This window comes from Nuphar pumila, chromosome 3 (assembly GCF_984573655.1).
Source record: "Nuphar pumila chromosome 3, dmNupPumi1.hap1.1, whole genome shotgun sequence".
NCBI lineage: Eukaryota > Viridiplantae > Streptophyta > Magnoliopsida > Nymphaeales > Nymphaeaceae > Nuphar > Nuphar pumila.
In genome coordinates this window covers 31,423,705-31,447,662 of record NC_143251.1, presented here as the reverse complement: position 1 = coordinate 31,447,662, position 23,958 = coordinate 31,423,705, and the positions used below count along the sequence as shown (strand labels likewise).

The window sequence follows — 23,958 nt, the reverse complement described above, 5'->3', positions numbered from 1 at the left end:
GACCCGCGCCGGGGGGAGCCCCAGGACCCCCCTTCCTGCAAGGGCAAAAACAATGAATCAGGCTCCACAACTCATCAATCGGCCCCTCCCTTGCCAAAAATGGTGCACAGGGAGGGGGCTCGACCCCTCCCCAGCACGAAGGAAGCACCGAGAGGGAGCGGAAAGCACGGCAGGGGGTCGTCGGCTCTCCAATGCACACAGAGGAAAAAAGGGGGGAGAAGAGGAAGACCACAGAAGTGAAAAAAAGAAGACAAAGGTGAAGAGGAGAAGGTGCATATCTGGAGGGGGTCGCCTGCGCCGATCCTGATAGCAGGAGAGAGCCGAGAGAGATGTAGGGAGGAAACGAGAAGGAGGCGGTGACGAGGCTCACTGGGGTGGCCTCCGACGAGCAGAGATAGAGAGAGAGAGAGAGAGAGAGGGGAAGGGTTTCAAATGTGAAACCCCTCCCCTCCTTGCTGCCTTAAATAGGCATGAGGAAGGGTGGCCCGGGTATGGATCCGGGTCGGGTCCGGATCCGACTATTCATTTTTTTTGTCATTGGATTTTACATCTGGTGCCACAGTATCTACTTTCTCTCTTCTAGGTACGCTTTTTTTTTATTCTTGACTTTGGTGCCTTCTTTAGAATCCCTCTTATCCGCTTGCACAAAATCCTTTTATAATTCTTGTGTTTGAACGACTGATGGAACTAAATTAGGAATTAAAAGTATTGAAACATTTTCAAACATTTCAAAAAAAATTCAAGTACCTAAAGTTAGAGTTGTTCCAAAACTCAATTTAAATTTATTATCCGTTTCTCAAATTTCAGATTATGGGTATAAGGTCTCCTTCACATCAAAAAAAAGTTGGGTGCAGGATCGTCGGTCAGGGAAGGTAATAGGAGGTAAAATCTCTACTACATGGATTTTCTTCATCTTTTTAAAGAATCATTTTGTAATTTTGTCAAGGAAAAAGATATTTATGTGTGGCATCAAAGATTAGGTCATCCTAATGTATGTAAGTTAACTCTTTTTCCATTTTTGAAAGACTCTTGTAACGAAGAGTTCATATGTAATGATTATATTCTTGAAAAAATGAACAAAATTCCTTATGGCTCTAGAACTTTTATCTCTACCAAACTTTTTGGAACTTATGCATTCGGATGTATGAGGACTAGCTCTGCTCATGTCAAAAGGTGGGCTCTCTTGTTATGTTATATTCATTGATGACTATACTAGGTAAACTTTGATCTATTTTCTTAGGCAAAAATTTGATGTATTCTCATGTTTCAAAGAATTTCACAAAATTCTGCAAAACCAATTTCAAACCAATATTGTCATTTTTCGATCAGACTCGAGAGGAGAATACTTGTCTAATGATTTCAAAAATTATTTGAAAGAAAGTGGGGTTTCACATCAAAGATCTTGTCCAAATGCCCCTCAACAAAATGGCTTAACATTGAAACTACGAGAACTTTGCTTCTAAAAAAATGTTCTAAAAAGTTTTTGGGTTGAAGGTGCCTTAAATGCAGTATATCTTATCAACGAAATGCCTTCATCCTCTTTACAAAACATATCCTCAATTACAAGACTATCAAACTTCTCCAGATTTAAGAATCTTGAGAATCTTTCAATGTAAATGTTTTGTACTTATTGAAAAAAAACAAATTATCCCCCAAAGCCATTGAATGTGTGTTTCTTGGTTATGCCAATAACCAAAAAGGGTACAGATACTATGATAAAAAAACGACAAATTATATGTTTCAAGAAATGTTAACTTTATCGAAAATGAAAATGGTTTTGACTTTGATAAGCCGAAGGATGATCTCAAGTATTCCTTTTTATTTGACGTATTGCCAAAGAAGGTTTCTAATGAAATTATACATGATAGTAATCATGATGATGTGCATATTAATGACTCTGGTGTTCTCATGGAGGATACCCAAAATCACGATATTCAAATTATTCTAGAACTCTTGAACATCTTTTATGTGCACTTGATAGGTATTTACAAAACCCAAATCTAGGAGAAACTGGTGTTTGGAAATCTAGTAGAAGTTCTAGACTCCTGAAAAGTTTGTCATATGAGACTTTTTCACCTAGATATAGAGTTTGTCTTGTGTCTATCAACTCCTTTTATGAACCCTCAACCTACAATGAGGCTAAAAAAATTCTCGAATGGATTGATGCCATGAATTTAAAGCTAGGAGCCCTCGAGAACCTCAAAAATTCAACCATTACCTATAGGAAAATAGGTCATAGAATGTAGATGGGTCTATAAAGTCAAAATAAAACGGGATGGATCTTTAGAAAGGCATAAGTTTATTCTAGTAGGCAAAGGTTATTCCCAAGAGTATGGGATAGACTATGAAGAGACCTTTGCTCCCGTTGCCCGTATGACTTGTGTTAGAATACTCATTGTCTTAGCATCCATTAGAAAGTGATCTATTTACCAACTTGATGTTAAGAATGCTTTTTTGATTGGGGACCTAAATAAATGAGGTACTGTACATGGATCCTCCTAATCTTGAGATTGAGAGAAAAAAAGTTTTTTGGTTAAGGTAAGCTTTCTATGGGCTTAAGCAAGCCCCCAAGGTTTGGTATGATATAAGTCATGTTATACTAACACTGCCATTTTTGTCAAAGATACAAGTATTGATATTTTCGTACTTCTGTTATATGTTGATGATATGATCATCATAGGGAGTGGCAAAAAGGGAATTGATGAAATTAAAAATATTCTTAAAAAACATTTTGATATGTCTGACCTTGGTTTTCTAAGATATTTTCTAGGTATTGATGTGGTTTATTCACTTAGAGAATACATATTGTCTTAAATGAAGCTGGTTGCAGATATTATTACCAAATCTAGAATTCCTGATGATAAGAAGGTTGACATGCCGAAAGTTGTAAATCCAAAATTAAGATTGGAGGACGAAACTCCTCTTGAAGATCCAACTCCATACCAACAACTGATTGGATCCTTGACCTACTTATCCATCACCAGATCAGACATTTCTCATGCGGTTCACTCAGCGAGTCTGTTTCAACATGCACCATCTATGGTGCATATGATTTATTCTACAAATTGTCAGATATATCAAGAATTCTATAACCAAAGGGCTATTTCTATTGTCATCTTCTTTAGATTTAATTGCTTATATTGATGCAGATTGAGGTGGTAATACTAATGATAGAGTCTCAACTACTGGTCTTTGTGTGTTTTTACGAGACTGTCTTATATCTTGGAGGTGCAAGAAGCAACAAAAGGTCTCTTTGTCATCCTTCGAAGTTGAATATCGAACCATGACAACAACTACTATGGAGATTTTTTGGTTGAGTAGTCTGTTAAAAATAAAATTGTATTCAAATACCCGATAAGGGTATTTTTGTCTTTTATCATATAGTACAGTCCACTAGGGACTGAAATGTAGTTTAACATTGCAATAAATAAACTGCCCAACAACCATATTATGACTGTTAGGCACAACAGTCATATTTATGACTGTTGGGCACAACAGTCAAAATATGACTGTTGGGAGGCAATCCAACTAGACGTTGGACTGCCACCCAACAGTAATAATAATGATTGTTGGAAGGCAGTCCAAAGAGCTGGACTGCATGTGTTGGAGTGAGGCTCTATAAATAGAGCCTCACTCCCTTGTTATTCTACAATGCTCTTAGAAGCATTTAAGGGTTTTCTCTAGAGTTTTTCCCATCTTATAGGCTTGTATGCCTCTTGTGTTGTTTGATATTTTTATCTCTTTTGAGATTGTATTTGGTCCATTAGTGACCAACCTTAAGTGAGTTTATTAAAGCCCTTTGTTGGCATTGTGTTTGTTTCACTATTGTTTCATTGTACCTTGTTTCATTACATGGTATCAGAGCTAGGCTCTTGAAAGAAGGAGAATCTCGTGAAGGAAGTGTTCTTCGATCATTCTCTATCTCCTCTATTGAAACTCAAGTATTCATTATGGGAGAAAGAGAGTGCCACCGTCATCACCTACAGACTCAATGAAAACAACTACTTGATGTGAGCGATGGCTATAGAGAATCATATCAAAGGAAAAAAATTGTGGGGTTTTGTTAGTAGTTCTATTAGTGAACCACAACTCAAATTGACTACAAGAGAAGGAGATCAAGTCAAAGCCTTGTTCGAAGACGAAAAAGAAAAAACCTTGGAAGAATACCAAAATAAATTGGAAGATTGGGAGGCAAGCAATACACAAATACTCTCATGGTTTATGAATACCATGGAGTTCAAGATCGCCACCAATATCATCAAATGCAAGAAGGCATGTGACGCATGGAGCTTTCTAAGAAGTACCTTTATCCAAAAGGATATGGCTAGAGTTTATTATCTCCAAGACAAGGTACATAATTCAAAACAAGAAGATAAAAGTGTAAGAGATTTTTACGGTATTTTATCTCTTATTTAGGATGAATTAGCCATGTTGGAACCAAAATGGGAAGGTTCGGCTATTGATATGAGAAGGACCCAAATCGAAAGAGAAAATCTTTTCTCCTTTCTTTATGGCCTTCGATCGGAATTTGAGCAAGTAAGATCTTCCTTACTTCATAGGACCACTTCTCCTTGTATAAGTGAGGCCCTTGCTCAAATTTGTCAAGAAGAGACAAGACTTGGAATGCACAAGTCTAATGATGAGGTCCTTGCCATGGCAAGACCCGAAAATTTTGCGAAAAAGATATAAACCACCTCACTTTGAGAAGCAGTTCAATGGAGGACACAATGGAGGAGGATACAAAGAAAAAATTATTTGTCATCATTGTAAGGAACCTGAACATATAAGACCGAAATGTCCCAAATTTAAAAAGGTGGCCGCCTTAAGTGAAGAACCTCAAGAATCAAGAAAAAGGGGCAACTTCAATGAATTAAATCTTGCTCAAATAGCAGAAGCCGTCTCACAACTTCTCAAGGCTACACCTTCTACATTCAGGGCTGCCATCTCTTCCTCGTCTCCTTCAGGTAAAGACCTCTTGGATTCTAGACTCGGGTGCTTCTTTCCACATGACTCATAATGAGTCTCTATTATCTGATTGCACTAAATCATATTTCTCATGTGTGTTAACTGTCGATGGTACCTCTTTAAAAGTCAAAAGCTTAAGAAACCTTGATGATATTTCAAAAAATTCTTTGTTTCAAAAGTGAGTCATTCCCAAACTGGATTTAAATCTTTTTTCGGTCTCTCAAATTGTTGACTATGGTTGTAAAGTATTCTTCTCATCTAAGGCGTGTAGGGTGCAGGATCTCCAATCAGGGAAGCTGATTGGGTTAGGCCATAGACGAGGAGACCTTTACTATATGGATTTCCTGTGTTTTCCAAAATACTCGTTTTGTAATCATGTCAAAGACATTAATATAGATCTTTGGCATAAAAGATTAGGACACCCAAGTATAACTAAATTATCTCTTTTTCCATTTTTGGAAAAATTTTGTAAAGATAAAAATTTTGTATGTGAAGATTGTATACTTGGAAAAATGCAAATGCTAATTCTTTGACACATAAAATTTTTGAATTAGTGTATTCAGATGTGTGGGGTCCCGCTCCTGTTATGTCAAAAGGTGGTTATTCGTACTATGTTACATTTATAGATGATTTTAGTAGACATACTTGGATTTACTTTCTAAAACTCAAATCTGAAGTTTTTTCATGTTTTAAAAACTTTTATAATCTAGTTAAAAATCAATTTAAAACAAATATTAAAGTCTTCCGCTCCGACTCTGGGGGAGAGTTTCTTTCAAATGAATTTCAATTATATCTAAAAAATCATGGAATTGTGCATAAAAAATCATGCCCTAGGACACCTCAACAAAATGGGATTTCTGAAAGAAAACATCGTCATATCATTGAAACTACTAAAACCCTACTTATTTCAAAAGAAATTCCAAAACAATTTTGGGTTGAAGTTGCCCTAACCGCAGTCTATCTAATAAATAGAATGCCTTCTCAAACTTTGGAAAACAAGTCTCCTATTGAAAAACTCTTTAAAATTTTTCCTGATTTAAAAAGGCTAAGGGTATTTGGTTGTAAATGCTTCGTGCTTCTTGAAAAATATAGCAAACTCTCTCCTAAAGCCATAAAATGTGTCTTTATTGGTTATGCTGATAATAAAAAAGGATATCGATGTTATGATAAAACAAATGATAAACTCTATGTTTCTAGAAATGTTACCTTTCTAGAAAATGACAATGGATTTGATTTTGAAGTTCTTAAGGAAGAATTCGAGTATGCTTTCTTATTTGATTTGTTACCTAATAAAGGTATTAGTAATGATATTGAAACCTTTGAGTCTATTAATGACTCAAGTAGCGAACCATTTCAAGATCTTCTTCAATACTCTAGACGAAATACTGGGGAGCATCCATGTGCCCTTGACAGCTATAATCAACTAACAATTATTGAAGAAACTAGTGTTAGAAGGTCAAAACGAACATATAGGCCTCCAAGTAGGTTTGTCTCATACGAATCCTTTTTACCAAACTACAGGGCATGCCTTCTAGCCATTCATTCTTATCATAAACCATCCAACTATAACGAGGCCAAAAATATAAACGAATGGGTTGAAGCCATGAAAATTGAATTAGATGCATTACATAAGGCTCACACTTGGGCAATTCAACATCTTCCTATCAGAAAGATGACAATAGGGTGTAGATGGGTGTTTAAAATTAAAACAAAAAGTGACGGGTCTCTTGAGAGATATAAAGCAAGACTTGTTGCAAAGGATATTCTCAAGAATATGGTATAGATTATGAAGAGACCTTTGCCCCAGTAGCTCGTATGACTACAGTTAGAACTCTAGTTGCTATTAGCATCCATTCGAAAATGGTCGATATATCAGTTAGATGCACAGTTACCGGTCGAGGAAGCGGGAGCGGGAAGCGAGGCACTTTCAAAAATTTAGGAAGCGGGAAAGCGTGGGGACCACTTGGAAGAAAATTTTGAACCGTCTCAGAAGCGACCTAGGAAGCGAACTGGAAGCGACCTAGGAAGCGAACCGGAAGCGACCTAGGAAGCGAACCGGAAGCGAGGGGGAAGCGAAAAAATGAAAAAAGTGGGGAAGCGCGCTTCCCATAAAATGGTAGTGTGTTTCCCATAAAAGGGAAGCGTGTTTCCCATAAAAGGGAAACACACTTCCCATAAAAGGGGGATGCTTCCCCTCACGCTTCAGAAGCGCGACGTTTCACGCTTCCGAAGCGCGCTTCCCCTTTTACCTAGGCGCTTCCGGTAACTCTGGTTAGATGTTAAAAATGCATTCTTGAATGGAAACTTAAATGAAGAAGTATACATGGATCCTCCCCCTGGTCTGTATATTGAAAAAGGCATGATCATTCATCTTCAAAAAGCCCTATACGAGCTTAAACAAGCCCCTAAAGCATGGTACGATCGGTTCAGTCGTACGATATTAAAACTTGGATTTAAATCTTGTTACACTGACACTGCTCTTTTTGTGAGATCTACATGTACCTCTTTGATCATTCTTCTTTTGTATGTTGATGATATGATCATCACAGGGAATGATCAAAAGGAAACTGAAGATATTAAAATTTTGCTTAAAAAATCCTTTGATATGACTGATCTTGGTTTTTTAAGATACTTTTTAGGAATTGAAGTAGCCTACTCGCCAAGATGATACATTTTATCTCAAATCAAGTTTGCAGCTGATATTATTGAGCGTTCAGGAATCACTGACACAAAATATGTTGATACTCCTTAAGTAACAAATGTGAAACTGCGAGTTAAAGATGGAGTATTATTTAATGATCCAACCCCTTATCAACAACTTATTGGATCATTGATGTACCTGTCCATTACAAGGCCAGATATTGCGCATGTCGTACATTCTGCAAGTCAATTTCAACATGCGCCCACAACCGTCTACATGAGTGCAGTATTAAGAATAGTTTGATACATCAAAAAAACTATATCTAAAGGACTATTCTTATCATCTTCCTCATCCTTAAGTCTTATTTCTTACACTGATTATGACTGGGGAGGAGATCCCAATGACCGTCACTCAACGACTGGCTTTTGTGTGTTTTTAGGTGGTTCTCTCATTTCTTGGCGATGCAAAAAATAACAAAAAGTGTCTTTATCCTCTACGGAAGCTGAGTACAGGGCAATGACTACCACAACCACTGAAGTTGTGTGGATAAGAGCACTACTTTCTGATATAGGTGTTGATGTGTCAGAACCTTCAAAGCTATGTTGTGATAATAAAAGTGTCATCTATATAGCCAACAATCACACATTTCACGAGCGAACAAAACACATTGAGATGGATTGTCACTATGTTCACGAAGAATATTTGAAGGGGACTATTACATTGCCATATGTCCAGTCTGAATTCCAGATTGCAGACTTCTTCACCAAAGCTCTTCCGCTACCTCAATTTTTGTATCTTCTTAGCAAACTTTTGGTGTTTTCCCCGTAAGTTTGAGGAGTGTTAAAAATAAAATTGTATTAAAATACCCGATAAGGGTATTTTTGTCTTTTATCATATAGTACAGTGCATTAGGGACTGAAATGTAATTTAGCATTGTAATAAATAAACTGCCCAACAGCCATATTATGACTGTTAGGCACAACAGTCAAAATATGACTGTTGGGCACAACAATCATAATAATGACTATTGGAAGGCAGTCGAAAGAGCTTGACTGCCTCCCATATGCTGGTCTCTTGTTATTCTACAATGCTCTTAGAAGCATTTGAGGGTTTTCTCTAGAGTTTTTCCCATCTTATAGGCTTGTATGCCTCTTGTGTTGTTTGATGTTTTTATCTCTTTTGAGATTGTATTTGGTCCATTAGTAACCAACCTTAAGTGAGTTTATTAAAGCCCTTTGTTGGCATTGTGTTTGTTTCATTTTTGTTTCAATGTACCTTCTTTCATTACATAGTCTTCTCAAAGATATGAGCTTAGTCATCTCTAGTCCTTCAAAGATGTATTGTGACAATAAGAGAGCTATCTATATTGCAAGCAATCACACCTTCCATGAACGTACCAAGCATATACTGATGGACAACCACTATGTCCGAGAGGAATATTTGCGAGGGACTATGGAATTGCCTTATGTGACTTCGAAATGTCAGCAGGTGGATTTTTCACTAAGGCCTTTCCTTTACCTCGGTTTTTATATATTCTTGTCCAACTTTCGATGATCACACCGTAAGATTGAGGGGAAGTGTTAAATAGTATGGGTTGTTGTATATATATATATTTTTGTTCTATGTAAACTGAAATACCTATCAAGGGTATTTCAGTCATTTCACTTATGTAATAGGTGTCAGTCTAGTGGAGGCTGTTTTTCCTTTTATTTTAAATTTTTTCTTATATTTATTATGTAATATGGCTGTTGGGACAGCCCAACTAGTCGTTGGGCTGCTCCCAACATTCATAAATATGACCGTTGGGGGCTAGCCCAATGACTAGTTGGGCTGCCCCCACTCCCTCTTCTTTGTATTATAAATAAGGTTTTTCCCCTTTGTATTCTTCATTGCTTTCTTTAGCCTTTTATAATCAGATTTTAGATTTTTCTCTTTTGTGTTGGCCCTTTGTGGCTATTGTGTGCTGTGTTGTGCTATTGAGTTTATTCTCACTTTGTGATTGTATTATCCCTTAGTGGATTAGTGGTTGTGCACTTCTTTTGTATTCTTGTTAACCCTTATTGGGTTCTTTATTGTATTTTCATTTGTTGCCTTACACAAATGTTACCGAGGTTGTCTATATGGTTTGTTTAGTAGGAAACATGTTTTGAATCACGTGATTATGACGAGTAAGTAGGTTTTTAAAGAGATTAAAAAATCAACGACCCACAATTTGCCAAAACTTTGTAACTCAAAAATTCATGTTTTTTCGACCTATGTTGAACACATCTATTTGGTTGGATTGAGTTGATGCAAGTTGCACCTATGATTTTGAGCTCAATAGTTCCATACATGTATTAGTACCAAATATTTTTCTCATATACATATACAAATATGATACATCTTAACACTCCCCCTCAAACTTGCGGTGATATCACTGAAAGTTTGTCATGGAGAAAGTGAAAGCAAGGAAAATTGAGCACTTTGGTGAAGAAGTCTGCCAATTAATACTCGAATGTTATATAGGATGAAGATATAGTCTTCTTCAAATACTCTTTTTGAACCTAATGACAATCTATCTCAATATGCTTGGTTCTTTCATGAAACATATGTTTGACAACAATGTAGATAGTACTCTTGTTATCTGAACATAACGTTGAAGGTGACATAAAGTGCACCTACATATCATGAATTATATTCTAAAAACATACGATTTTTGATGTTGTGGTGGCCACAACATGATACTCAGTTTCAACTTATGATAGACACCTTTTATTAGTTTTTGCACTTCCACGAAACAAGTGAATCGCCTATCTTATAGTTGATTATTTCACCCTTTATTTTCTTGAAGCTTAACAGATTGTTGCATGTTTCAGCTTGAAATCTCAACAGACGAACAAATTGTGTTCCATAAGCCAATGTGATTCAAATTCTCTACTTAATGAGGTAATTTTGGTCCCAAAGCCACATCATGGATCTATAACACTTTGATTTTGCAATGCTAGTTCTTAAGTTTATTAATATTGCATAACAATGAAGTGGGCATGGTTAACATTTTATTATCATCCTTTGATCTTATCTTTGGAGCTTCGGTCTGCCAAACCTGTTGGATTTTTTATGATAATTACTCAGTTAAATGCCTAATCAAGCCTTGGAAGTGGAAAACCTCCACAAGTTTGTATACATATTTCCCACCTGCTTCCCTTCATGTATCATGTTGCCATAATGCCTTTTCTTCAAGTAACTGATTATAGGTCCTTGCCTCAACAATTGAAGTAAGAAAAAAATGCAATGCAATAGAAAGTTTATGAAGGATAATTCCTTCATATGAATTATTAGGGGGCCAGATGAGTTAGCCATTACCTGATGATCTCATGTTAGTGATTTACATACATTGTGGAAATGGAAATCCTTTTAAGGGAAACTTGTCAGTTGGAATTATGATTTGGAATGTTAAAAATGTATTTTCCTTATTGTCCAATTTGAACATATTTTTTTTATTAATCACATTTTTAAGTGGAATCAGAATATCAGCTACTTAAAGAGCAGTTATAGATGATGCAAGCTATGATGTTTTGCTTGCAAAGGCATGTACTTGACTTATGCTTTAGAATTTATAGCATTCTTATCTTGCTCGCATGTGCATCCAGGTTTTCATTAGTGTATGGCTGATGTTTTTCTTGTTCAAATATTTGTTCATGTTGGTATGTAACCTATATGTAAATCTTATAGCTTCTGACTTGCATAACCGTCATGATGTATTCCATGTAATTTTTAGATGTACACCATCAACTTGCTTCATTTGCAAATGAAATTGGCAGATGGGAGAAGAATTTGTTAAGTGTGTGTGTGTGTGTGTGTGTAACCGCGACACGCCATTTGGGTGGTCGTACCCGTGTCGACACGGGTACGGGTACCGGACACAGTGCAGGTACGCCACCGGTCGAGTCCCACACTGTGTCGGGTCGGGTCAGGTCTAATTTAGACCCGAAACTCATAAAAAAACAAAAGCAAAATGCCCTCCCCCCTCGAAACCCTCTCTCTCTCTCTCTATGTCTCCCTGGTCTTGCTCACGAAACCCTTGTCTTCCCCCCCTTTTCTCTCTCGTCTTCTCCCCTCTCTTGATTTCCCTCTCTCTCTCAGTTCCCTTCTTCCCCCTTTCTCTAGTTTGGAAAGCGAGAGGGAAAATCAGAGAGAGGAAAATAGAGAGGGGGAAACGAGAGAGAGGGGGAGAGGGGGAATTGAGAGAGAGAGAGAGAGAGGAGAGAGGGGGTGAAATGAAACCAGAGAGAGGGAAGAAGAAACGGACGAGAGAGAGAGAGAGGAGGAGGAAGAAAGTGGTGGAGAAAGAGAGAGGAGGGGGGAGGGGTATCTGGATTCCTCTCTTCCTCTTCTTCTATCGGTGATGGAGGGAGAGAACACACCCACCACCACCCAAACCTGCCTCTCCTGCTCCTCCTCCCTTACCGGCAGCGGGGCACCCCGGCGAGCCAGGACAACTCTCTCTCTCTCTCTCATGTCTTTCATAACACCTGGCGTACAAATCAGGTGTTATGATAAGACCAGGGTATAATGGACCCAAGTCTTATTTAGACCTGGGCCAGACCAGGTCCAGATCTGTTTCTCTCTCTCTTATGTTTTTTACTTTTTTTTTTCTAATGTCTTTCATGACACCTGGCACAAACTAGGTGTTGTAATAAGACATGGATAAAGTCAAGTCTGAATGGACCAAAGCCTTATTCAGACTTGGGCCAAACCAGATCTGGATCAGTTTCAACCTAGATCTGAATCAGTCATGTGTCAAATCAGACCCAGATTGGAACTAGACCTGTGTCAAACTCCAAACCCAAGTCTTATTCAAACCAGATCTGGATCTGTTTCAACCTAGGTCTGAATCAAACCTGTGTAAAAGCTTACCCAGATTGGAACTCAGCCTGTATCAAAGTCTAAACAATATATATATATATATATATATATATATATATATATATATATTGCTGTGTCATACCCTTTGTACCCGTACCCACACCCGCACCCATACCCAGGTGACATAGGTGTGTGTGTGTGTGTATATATATATATATTTGAGTCATAGTATGTATTTTGGGGATATTATGTACTTTTTCATTTTTATATTTTTGTACCTTTTTCTATTTTAGTAACATGCCCGATAGGGGCATTTATGTTATTGGTAGGCGCAACTAGCCGTTAGGATGCTCTAACGGCTAGCTTGCTCCTCTCTTGTTGTATATATATGGACTTATGTCCCTCGTGTGTTATGCATTTTATGAGTAATAAAATCAATTATTTTGTTTTGCAAGTGTGTGGCGAGAGTGGCTTATGCTTGTATTCTTGCCCATAAGTAGTTCTTATGTGTGTGTGCTCTTGGTGGCATTGCGTTCTTATTCTCTTGAAGACTTATCTCATTACACGGTATCAGAGCCTTGGGCTCTTGATTCTTGAAATCCTTGATTTGTGGTTTTCGTGAGATCATGTGCTTGTGTGCTAGTGAGCTCGTGGATCATATGCTCATTCTTTCCTCCTTTCACCTTCTTCTTCTCTCTATTTTCCTTCTTTTTTTCTCTCACAGCTGACAAAGAGGTTGTTATAATTGTTCCCATTAAATTTGAAACAACTATAACATGTGGGTCGAATCGATTGGGAAGGAGCTGTGGCAATATGTTGATGGGTCAATACCAGAGCCTAAGTGTATTCTTGTCAAAAGGAACAAAGATGATGTGAAAGAAACCTTAAAAGATGGAGAAAGGGAGAAAGTCGTGAACGAATACCATAAAGCTATAAAGGAATGGGAGGTTAGTCATGCCAAATTTATTAGTATGAATGAAGAAACTTGTGCCAACATCCTCGAGTTCGAGAGAGCCGATGAAGTGGGTCTTATCAAACAAACATATACTCAAATGGATATTGCACACAAATGCAACTTAGAGATCATATCCATAATTGTAAACAAAGAGACAAGTCCATGAGAGAGTATTACGGTGCTCTTAAAAGACTTTGGGATGAGAGAGCTAAGTTGGAGCCTATACGAGAAACTCCAAATAATGCTCATCAAAGAAAAAAAGAAAATTTTTGGTGAGCAATTTTTTCAATTCATAAAAGGATAAAGGACCAAATTTGAGCATGTTCGTGTTGCTATTCTTCACTGGTTTGAATTCCTCCTTTGCATGAGGTCCTTGCTGACTTATGCATGAAGGAAACTAGACTCAAATCGATGTGGAATCTAAAGACACCGTGGACAATGTATTGGCCGTGTCGGTAAGGAAATGAGTTCCTTCAAAGGTATTCTCTAAGTCACCAATAATGGACACTCAAAAGAATTCCACCAAAATACCAAAATGAACACTCAAAGAACCACAAAAGGGTTCCACTCACAAACACCCACTAAATGGGTTCAAGAACAAGAGATAAAAGAATAGTTATTTTATTGATTGTAGCACACACAAAAAGCAATACATGGAGTGGGGGCTATGCCCTATATTTATACACAAAGCAAAAGACTCATAAAGAGCCGTTGGAGTCCCACTCCAATGCTCTAAATAGAGCCATTGGGATCCCAATGACTCTATTGTATTGACTAGTCAACATGTTGACTAGTTCAATACCAACTAAAAAGAATAAAAAATCTAATCCTAGTTTCTACATGGTTATATTCTATAATATATACATATAAATATAAACATATATATATATATATATGTACATTTATTTTTAACATTTTTCCTCAAACTTATAGTTGGATAACCGAAAGTATCCACGAAAAAGTGAAATCTAGGAGCAGTGAGGGGTTTAGTGAATAAGTCTGCCAATTGATATTTAAAAGTAAGATAGGGAAGATCGATAGTGTCGTATAGGAATTCCTTTTGTACATAGTGACAGTCCATCTCAATGTGTTTGGTTCATTCGTTGAAGGTTCACGAAACTGTGTTCTTGAGGTAAAAACGTGTATATATATATATATATTTGTCCTTTATTTTTTCATTTTTAATTATCTTTCATTTGTTTTAGCATTTGTTCGTTCATAGTCCTTTTGCGCAACTTGCCCCTACCTCGGGGGGTTGCGGTTTTGCGTACGCTTGCAAGCGTAAGTGAGGACGAGCTTGGGCCATGAGGCGCGAGCGTGCTCCATTGTGGAATCTGCGAAGGTACAACATGTTAGTATGCTAAAAATAAAAGGTAAAAGCAAGAAGGGGCAGCGGCAGGGGAACGAAGAGGGGCAGGGGGCGAAGCCCCCTCCCTTGCCAGACATCCAAAGGCAGCAGGGGCCTCGCCCCTGCCTGTAGAAAAACGGGAGGCAGGGGCGAAGCCCATGCCTGTCCACGGGTCGGGAGGAGGCAGGGGCGAAGACCCCTAGCAGAAGATGAGGACAAGGAGGCAGGGGCGAAGCCCCTGCCTGCCAGGAAGGCATAGAGGGAGCAGGGAGGGCCCGACCCCTCCCCTGTAAGCAGAGGACACAGGGAGGGGCCCACCCCCTTGCCTGCGTACCAAGGAAGTAGGGAGGGGCTCAGCCCCTCCCCCGTAGACAGAAGATGCAGGAAGGGGGGTCGGCCCCTCCCTTGCATACTAGGGAAAACAGGGAGGGGGCTCGGCCCCTCCCCTACATACTGGGAAAAGAGGGAGGGGCTCAGCCCCTTCCGTGCAGACAAAGGGCGCAGGGAGGGGCCTGACCCCCTCCCTGGTGCACAGAGGAAACGAAAAAGGGAGGCAGGGGCCTTGCCCGTGCCTGATTGAAAAGGAAGGGGCAAAGCCCCTACCGGTTGATCGCGCACAAGCGGCAGGTGTAATAATAATAATAATAAATGTTTTTGATTCGGGCCGGATCCGGACCCGACCCGAACCACCGCCTCTCGTTGTCATTAAAGACAGCGAGGCAGGCGATAGGGGGTTACAACCCCCCCCCCCCCCCCCCTCAGCCGCCTCTCGTCTCTTCCCGACTCTCCCTCGCTCGTCTGTTGCCGCCACTTGCGACCCCCCCCCCCCCTCCGACGCCGCCGTCAGCGACCACCAGGTATGCGCCTTCTCCTTTTCTTCCCCTCTTTCGTTTGTCTCTCTCTCTCTCTCCCTCTTTCCCCCTCGTTTCTCCGTTACTCAGGGAGGGGAGGGTCGAACCACCTCCCTGCTCCTGTTACGGCAGAGGAGGGGCTCGCCTCCCCTCCTCTCTGTGCCCTCTGTCATGTGAAAGTATCTTCAACAAGATACTTTAGCCGATAACGCAATAAACTTGAGAATAAATGTGTGAACATACACACACCAAGAACACTTGGAACACTTGTACACAACAAGCACAACACACGGAATCACAAATGTGCAAATGCACTCATAATATTCATAAACAACTAAAAAGGTTGGGCTATAATCCCCAAACCCTTAAAGAAATACAAGAGGAGCTGCCCATATTTATAGGGCTTTTTGGAAGCCTTGGGAGGGGCTCCACATAGTCGTTGGAGCCCCTCCAACGGTCACAAATGTGACCGTTGGAGGGGTCCAACGACTAGTGGGTTGGGCCCCTCCCAATGCAAGTACAATGCATTAAATGAAAAAAAAAGAAAATAAAAAAGAAAAAGAAAAAAGGTAAAAATACAAACCATATTCACGAAAATGAATGTGTAAAATACCTAAACTACCCTTACCTAAGCTACCCTTAGCAATATATATATTTTATATATATAATAGGTAGATACATATACATATGTAATATATGTATATGTATCACCTTATATATATAAAATATATATACGAAATTGCAACATATTTTAACATGTCAAGGCAGGGGAGGGGCTGAGCCCTCCTCCCTGCCTCCTGTTACGGCAGAGGAGGGGCTCGCCTCCCCTCCTCTCTATGCCCTCTGTCAAGGCAGGGGAGGGGTCGAGCCCTCCTCCCTGCCTCCTGTTACGGCAAAGGAGGGGTCGCTCCCCCTCCTCTTTGTCCTCTCTGTTACGGCAGGGGAGGGGCCGAGCCCTCCTCCCTGCCTCTTGTTACGACAGAGGAGGGGTTCCCCCCCCCCCCCCCTCCTCTCTGTTCCCTCTGTTCGGTAGGGGAGGGGTCGAGCCCCTCCTCCCTGCATCCCCTTATGGCAGGGGAGGGGTTGAGCCCCTCCTTGCTCCCTATCATGGCAGGGGAGGGGCTGAGCCCCCTCCCAGCTTCGTGTTATGACAGGGGAGGGGTTGAGCCCCCTCCCTGCTCTTTGTGTTGACAGGGGAGGGGGTCGAGCCCCTCCCTGATTCTTGTTACGGCAGAGGAGGGGCTGAGCCCCCTCCCTGCTCGTTGTTTTGACAGAGGAGGGGGTCGAGCCCCTCCCTGCTCCTTGTTGTGGCAGGGGAGGGAGACGAGCCCTCCCTGTGCCTCTTTTCTCGTTAGGCAGGGGCATCACCCCTGCCTTCGCTGTTTTTCGGCAGGCCGGGGCAAGCCCCCTCGCCTCGCTTTTCCCTAGCATCAGGCGGGCCTCCGTTCGTTGTTGACAGGCAGGGGCTTTGACCCTACCTCTCTTCTACTTTGTCAGGCAGGGGCGCAACCCTGCCTGCCCTCGCTTTATGAGGGCAGGGGTGCAACCCCCTGCCTCCTTGCAGTCCGCTGACAGCAAGTTAGCAGGGGCTCGCAGCCCTTGCCCCTGCTTCTTGCGCTTATAGCAGGTGCGCATGTGCACGATGCCCCTGCCTCTGCTTTCCTTATGTCAGGAGGGCGACAGTGCCCCTGACTTTCTATTTTTGGTATTAGCTTGCTAAGATTGCTACTTTTGCAGCTCGTGCGACGGATCTCGCTCGTGCTCCGCGACCTGAGTCGTCCATCGCTTACACTCGCAGACGCCAGCAAGCTTGCAACTCTCAAAGGTAGGGGAAGATTGCACAGAAGACTTGGACAATTGAATTAAGTTCAATTAACTAAAAAGGGACCATTAAATAAATATATATATATAGAAATATATATATATATATATATATATATATATATATATATATATATATTTATACGAGTACGCATTTAACTCAAGGATGTGGTTTCGCCATCCTTGTCCTTTACTTTGTCGTTGCGCCTCGCGCAAAGGTTTTGCGCTGCACTCCTGCTTACGGTCCTTTACTTTGCCGTTGCGCATCGCGTAAAGGTTTTGTGTTGCACTCCTGTTTATAACCTTTACTTTGTCGTTGCGCGTTGTGCCGAGGGTTTGCGTTGCACTTCTGCTTACCGCCTTTACTTTGCCATCACGCTTTGCGTCTAGGCTCTTGCTTTTGCATATGTATTGGTATTGCCTTGCTATTGCAGATGACGTGCAGGTTTTTGCTCTTTGCGTATGCCTTAAAGGCATCCTCATGGAGGATGCAAGGGGCATTTACCACTCTCCCTCTTGCGACAAGAGTTCTGTCGGGAGCGAGAGACACATCCTCGTCTAAGGAGAGAGATACCTCATAAGGATCTTGACTCTTCATGTGCACAGTCCTGCAGAGTCGACTTGAGATTTTAGGGAGCTACGCAAAAGCATCTAAGACTACTCTAAATCGAAGCATTTGGAAGGATGTGACTGGCTGGTTTTGCTCGCCTTTTTGGCATATCTCGGGTGATCCCGAATTGGGGGTTCGAGCGAACTTCTTAGCGGGTGTTCTGTTGAGAAACCCGTATCCCGTCTATCGAGGCCGGTATCGAGTCATGCGAGACATGTAGATACCCTGATAGCGGATGTGATTCGAGATAATCACATGCATAATGTTGGCACAAGGTACTGTTGTTTCAAAAGATAAAGTAAAGTTGATAAACTTTACATCTTTGTTAAACACTCCTGTTGAGGCTTATATGAGGAGCTATACCCCCTTCATCCTAGAGTACTTGTAGTCGTGCAAGTGCTAAATGCACAATGTTGTAATCACATAAATGGCCTCACATTCGCCTTCACAGGCAAGATGCTCGAGTGGTTTAAAGACCACAACATAGAATGGGTCGTTAGTTAAGCAACCCCTAACGTACCTATTCGCTTCTATGTGTCTCTCAAGGGCGAGGACAGAGCGGTACAAACTCCAATGGAAAGGTTGTTAACAACCACCTTACGGGAAACGATCCGGCCTCCCCAGTCATTGGAGTTAGGGGAAAGGGGCTACAATAGTTAGCTCAACACTTCTGCAGAAGTTGGATGCATCCGTTGCACTGCCTCCTTTGGGGAATCCTCTCTCGGCTAAAGCCGTCTCTTTGGAGCGAACTCAACTAGTTATTCGGGTTATTGAAAATACATAGAATAACAGACGCCCGAACTAGTCTCAGTTGTTTCTACGTTTTGTCTGCGCGTACCCGCAGGCCAGTAATTATCGAAACATAAAGTTTGTTCACATTGGTCGATCGCTTGCTTGCTCGGTAGTTTAGTATGCTACTCGTTGAGCTGTGGACGACTGTCAAGGCGTTACTCTAGTTGGTTAAACTGCTTACGTAGTTCTTTGCGGAGTAATAAGGAGCTTCTCATACTAGTTAAATGCTTATAATAATAGCATTATGCCAGTTGCTACATATTAGCATGTGACCTGCTTTATCCCTTGGTCGAACTGTTTGGTGCTTATTGTAGCGTAGCACTTGTTGGCTTGCATCTCTTATGATTGATATGATTGCATACAGCTCGTACTCTACGAAGTGGTGGCAACTAGGATTGATGTGGTCGCTTATCTTATAAGCTGCTTACATATTGTGATATAACTGTTGTCGTATGATTGCTTATGAATGACTTGTGATGCAATGGTTTATGCCTTACGATTAATTTAATTACTTGTTGATGGAATGAGTCATTTTATGGTAATTTTATGTTTTACGAGTGCTTGTCTTATTCAGTTGTTTTGTTTGGCTGACGGGTAGAGTTAGTTACTCTTCGCCCATAGAATCAACTGGATTGCTATATTTGCGTGTTCTCATGTGTCATTTACGCATGCTTTGAGGTCCTATTTGAGGATTGTAATGTTCTTCGTGGCAATAACACGATGCGTAGGATTATATGCTTCTATGTGAAGTGATACGATGCATATTGTTGATATGCATGCTTGTGCCCATATTGTGGCTACTGACCCCGAGGCGGTCAATGGTTCAGAGCAGTCGATTAATGATGTATGTATCACTGAGTAGGGTGTCTGTTGAGGACCTGATCTCCAAAGGATTTTCTGCGAGGGCGTGTATGATCAAGACCAGGTACCCGGCTAGAGTGATAGATTCTCTGTGAGGATGTACTCTGTCCACGAACGGGTAGCCGCAAAGGCTATGAACTCCTGTGAGGAAGTGTATGGTCCAAGACTAGGTATACCATCTAGGGCGGAATTCCTTGTGAGGTTATACATTTCCCAGACCAGGTGATCCGACGTTGATCTTATTGTTTGTATTAGTGGCTATCGACCCTGAGAACGGTCATTTGTGTTGATGCGTGTATCGCAATGATTTTCATTGGATATGACATTTGTTGGGGACGGGCTTCTCAAAGGTTTCTGTAATGCCCCAAAAATCCAGGACTTGTAACTTTTAGAATAATTTAGAAAGCTTTGAAATCATACAATTATTAGAGTCTAATAGTACTTCAGCGGAAAATGATATTTTTAAAACAACAAGTCGATGGACCTTGAGCGCATTACAGCATAAACTTTCCTTTACCGAATTTCACACAACTATTGAAATAAAATTGTGTTGAAATGCAATTTCAATGATGGAGAATTTGTTTGTTGAAACCGAGAAGAAGTTTACTAAAACAGTTTTAGTAACTCAAGGTTTAATAAAAAGAGAAATTTTGGAATACCCTTTATACCAAATTTACCAAATTTCACTCAGGAGCGAAACGTCATGGAAAGAGCTCTATCTTGATCTCATCACGCCATCTTGCCACCGTAGACTGTATTACCTATCCAATACCTGCCCATAAAATGGGTCAGTTTCACTAAAAACTGGTAGGTGCACATACAGGACGATATAGAACATAGTTAAGCAAAATAATTTAATATGTTAAGTAGACCGGCAATTATATAGCAATTTAATTTCAACAGATTCATGGAGTAACTATCATGAGCAAAATGCAAAAACTATCACAAGCATTTCACTGACACAAGTAGGCTAATTATTATAAGCAAAGAACTATATAAGCAATTTAACTAGCAAAATACGATGCTACATCAACCACACACATAATTCCATAAGTATTGAAACTTGATGCATGTTATAGCTTTCATATGTTCATAACTCAACAAATTGTGATCGGATTTAAATTATGTTTCGATATTAACTGGCCAAGTGGGTACGCACAAGGCACGACTCTAGAAACAACCTAGACTGATCCGGGGGTTTATTATGCTATGTATTTTATGATAACCCGGATAGCTGACTGAGTCCGCACCTAAGGGGACGGTCGGTGACCAAGAGAGAAATCCCCAAAGCAGCATAAACAATGGATGCATCCCAACATGAAGAGCTACCACCTAGGATAATTATGGTAGTCTCATTCCCCTAACTTCGATGACTGGGGAAGCCGAGTCTTTTGCTCGTAACTGCCATTAATGGCTTGTCCATCGAAGTTTTTGTACCTTCCTGTCCTCTCTCCTGACAGGAGTCAGCGATTCGAATGAGTACATCAGGGGTAGTTAATTGAAGACCCATTCTACATACTCTGGTCTTTCGACCAACTCGAGTATCTTGCTGGTGAAGGCGGAAACATCACTTATTTAGGTGATCACAACATTTTGTTATTTGCACTCATCGAGGTTGCCACAACCTACTCATCCAATCATCGCAACGTAAGAAGACGTACTTGTCAAAAAGTACGATCGTACTTGTCAAAAAGTACGATCGTACTTGTCAAAAGTACGAATACGATAAAAGGGATATGGTTTCACCAAAGAAACTCCAACAGATATTATCTGTATAAGAAGTAACACAACACAAATTGACAAGATAAGTCTTGAATTCACTTCAACAACATTTTTCATATTTCATGATGCAAGGTCATCTCGGATCTCTCGTCCGACCAACAAGGTACTTAACATGTTGTGCATGTCTAAAAGTACGCTATACTGAACCAGGGAGGTGTGTAGGCTTCTCAAAAGGAACACCCAACACACAACTTCATAACGATCCAAAGAATATAGGAGTGCTCATTTGGCACGATTCATCCTTAGAAGCCATAATGCCACATTAAGTCATTCACGCAAGGCACAACACTAACAATCTAGCATCCACAATTTATCTTAGTATCGACATGATTCGCACGACATACGACACTAGATTGATAAATGAAGAATGAGCACTTCAACAGAACCCCACTCACTCATAGGCTCATGACTACATTTATGTAAGAACATATTTACCATACATGTGAGCATATGCAGGTTATAACATGACGACCAACAACTCTCGACTTGCGATGCCGCACATCGAGCGAAAAGCACATAAGTAACACACGAGGTACCAAAATCATACCTTGGTCACTTAGATAGGCAAACACATAAGGTCATAAACAATATATGAGACACGAAGTCATACCTCACTCAAAGAAAACGTGCAGGCAAAAATATATGCAAGCAAACGAGAGCATAGATATTTCACGAAGTACGAAACTACACCTCAAACTCATAAGCAACTATGCAAAATAATGATCGAAGAATGAAATTGTACCTCGACCCATGAGCATACAAACATGATAATACGTAATGCAGAAGCAATATAACTCTAAGCATATCTAGCATGGCATCTTAATCATTTCAACTTAAATACGTTCATCAATTGCCCTTTGTGCGACTTTACCCTACCTCATAATGTTATGCAACCGCGTACGCATATGTGTGAGGATAATACGAGAGTCGGGCCGCGGAACACGAACGGGACCTGTTGCAAAAATCTGCAAGAGTGTGAAAAAAATATTCAATTATGCTAATATAATTAATGGCGCAACGGGGCAAGGGTAGGATTAGGCGACAGGGGACCTCGACCCCTTCCTGACCGAACAACAAATGGCAGGGGCCTCGGCCCCTACCCGACAACAACTGACAGGGAGTAAAACCCTGATTGTTGATGACAGCGAGGCGGCAGGGGACGAGCCCCTGCCGACGGCACTAAGGCGGCAAGGGACGAGCCCCTGCCGACAGCAGCAAAGCGACAGGGGAATAACCCCTGCCATCGGCGGCGAATCGACAAGGGGGACAGCCCCTGCCGATAGCAACGAAGCGGCATGGGTCGCGCCCCTGCCGACTGCAGCGAATCGACAGGGGTCGAGCCCTTGCCGACGGCAGCGGATCGGCAAGGGTCGAGCCCCTGCCGACACCGGCGAATCGGCAAGGGTCGAGCCCCTTGCCGTCAGCACAGAAGCGGCAGGGGTCACGCCCCTGCCGACATCACCGAGGTGGCAGGGGGCTAGCCTCTGCCAAAGAGAGAGGAATCGGGGCGGCAGGAGCCATCAGCCTCTTGCCGACCCCTACGCAGGTCATGGCAGAGGGGAAGGTGACAGGGGGACGACCGACCTCCTGTCGGTCGCTCGATCTCCCACAAGGAAGAGAAAGGGGGTCCGCAGGGGCCATTGGCCCCTGGCGACACTCCGGCGCACCCCAAAAGAGAGAAGGGGACGACAGGGGCCCTGTAGGCCCCCTGTCGGGTCTCTGAAGAGCACAGAAGAGGCGGGAGGACGCGGCAGGGGGGCCGTGCGCCGCCTGTCGGCCTCCCGGCGAGGTGACAGAGAGGGGGGGTGAGGAGGAGAAGAGGGAGAGAGAGATCGGGGCGAGGGGGTGTCGCAGGGGCCATTGGCCCCCTGCCGGCACTCCGGCGAACCCCCCCATGGAGGAAAAAGGGGACGACAGGGGCCCGTAGGCCACCTGTTGGGCCTCCGATGGGCACAGGGGAGGTGGGAGGCGTGGCAGGGGTCGTGCGCCGCCTGTCGGCCTCCCGACGAGGTGATAGAGAGAGAGATACGAAGAGGGAGGAGACAACATACCTGGGAAGAAGCCGACGACGATGGTCGGCATCGTCGATCGGCGTGGGTTGCAGCAGCGGCGGCACTGGAGGCGTGTGCAGGGAAGAAGGAGACGCAAGGGGGAGGTGTGCCTCCCCTTGTCCTCCACCGGTGCTCTTAAAGAGCTCGGGGGAGGAGGCGTGAAATCGGGAAACCCCGATTTCCATCCTTATCGGGTTGAAAAAGGGGGGGGGGTGTTGCGGCGCACAGGGGAAAGGGTTTTTCTCAAAACCCTTTCTCTTGTGTCGGGTTTTAAAACCCTAACGACGATGGGCTCGGGTCGGGTCCGGACCCGATCCGGCCCGGGTCCGATAAATTTTTTTTTTTAAAGCGGGTTTTACAGTTTCGCTGTGGGTGTATGTATCATCAAGACCAAGTATACCCTCTAGGGCGGTAATTCCTTGTAAGGTCGTATATC

General features: G+C 41.9%; 1 protein-coding gene across 2 annotated transcripts in view; it reads left to right on the top strand.

The window, feature by feature from the left end:
• The window catches only part of LOC149842495 (uncharacterized), a 254,408-nt gene that overhangs the window by 183,939 nt on the left and 46,511 nt on the right, over positions 1-23,958 (top strand). For both annotated transcript variants that reach the window (XM_089999224.1, XM_089999225.1), the window contains one exon: positions 10,462-10,531. In XM_089999224.1, coding sequence (XP_089855350.1) covers positions 10,462-10,531 — 70 coding nt within the window. The remainder of the gene's footprint in view (positions 1-10,461; positions 10,532-23,958) is intronic.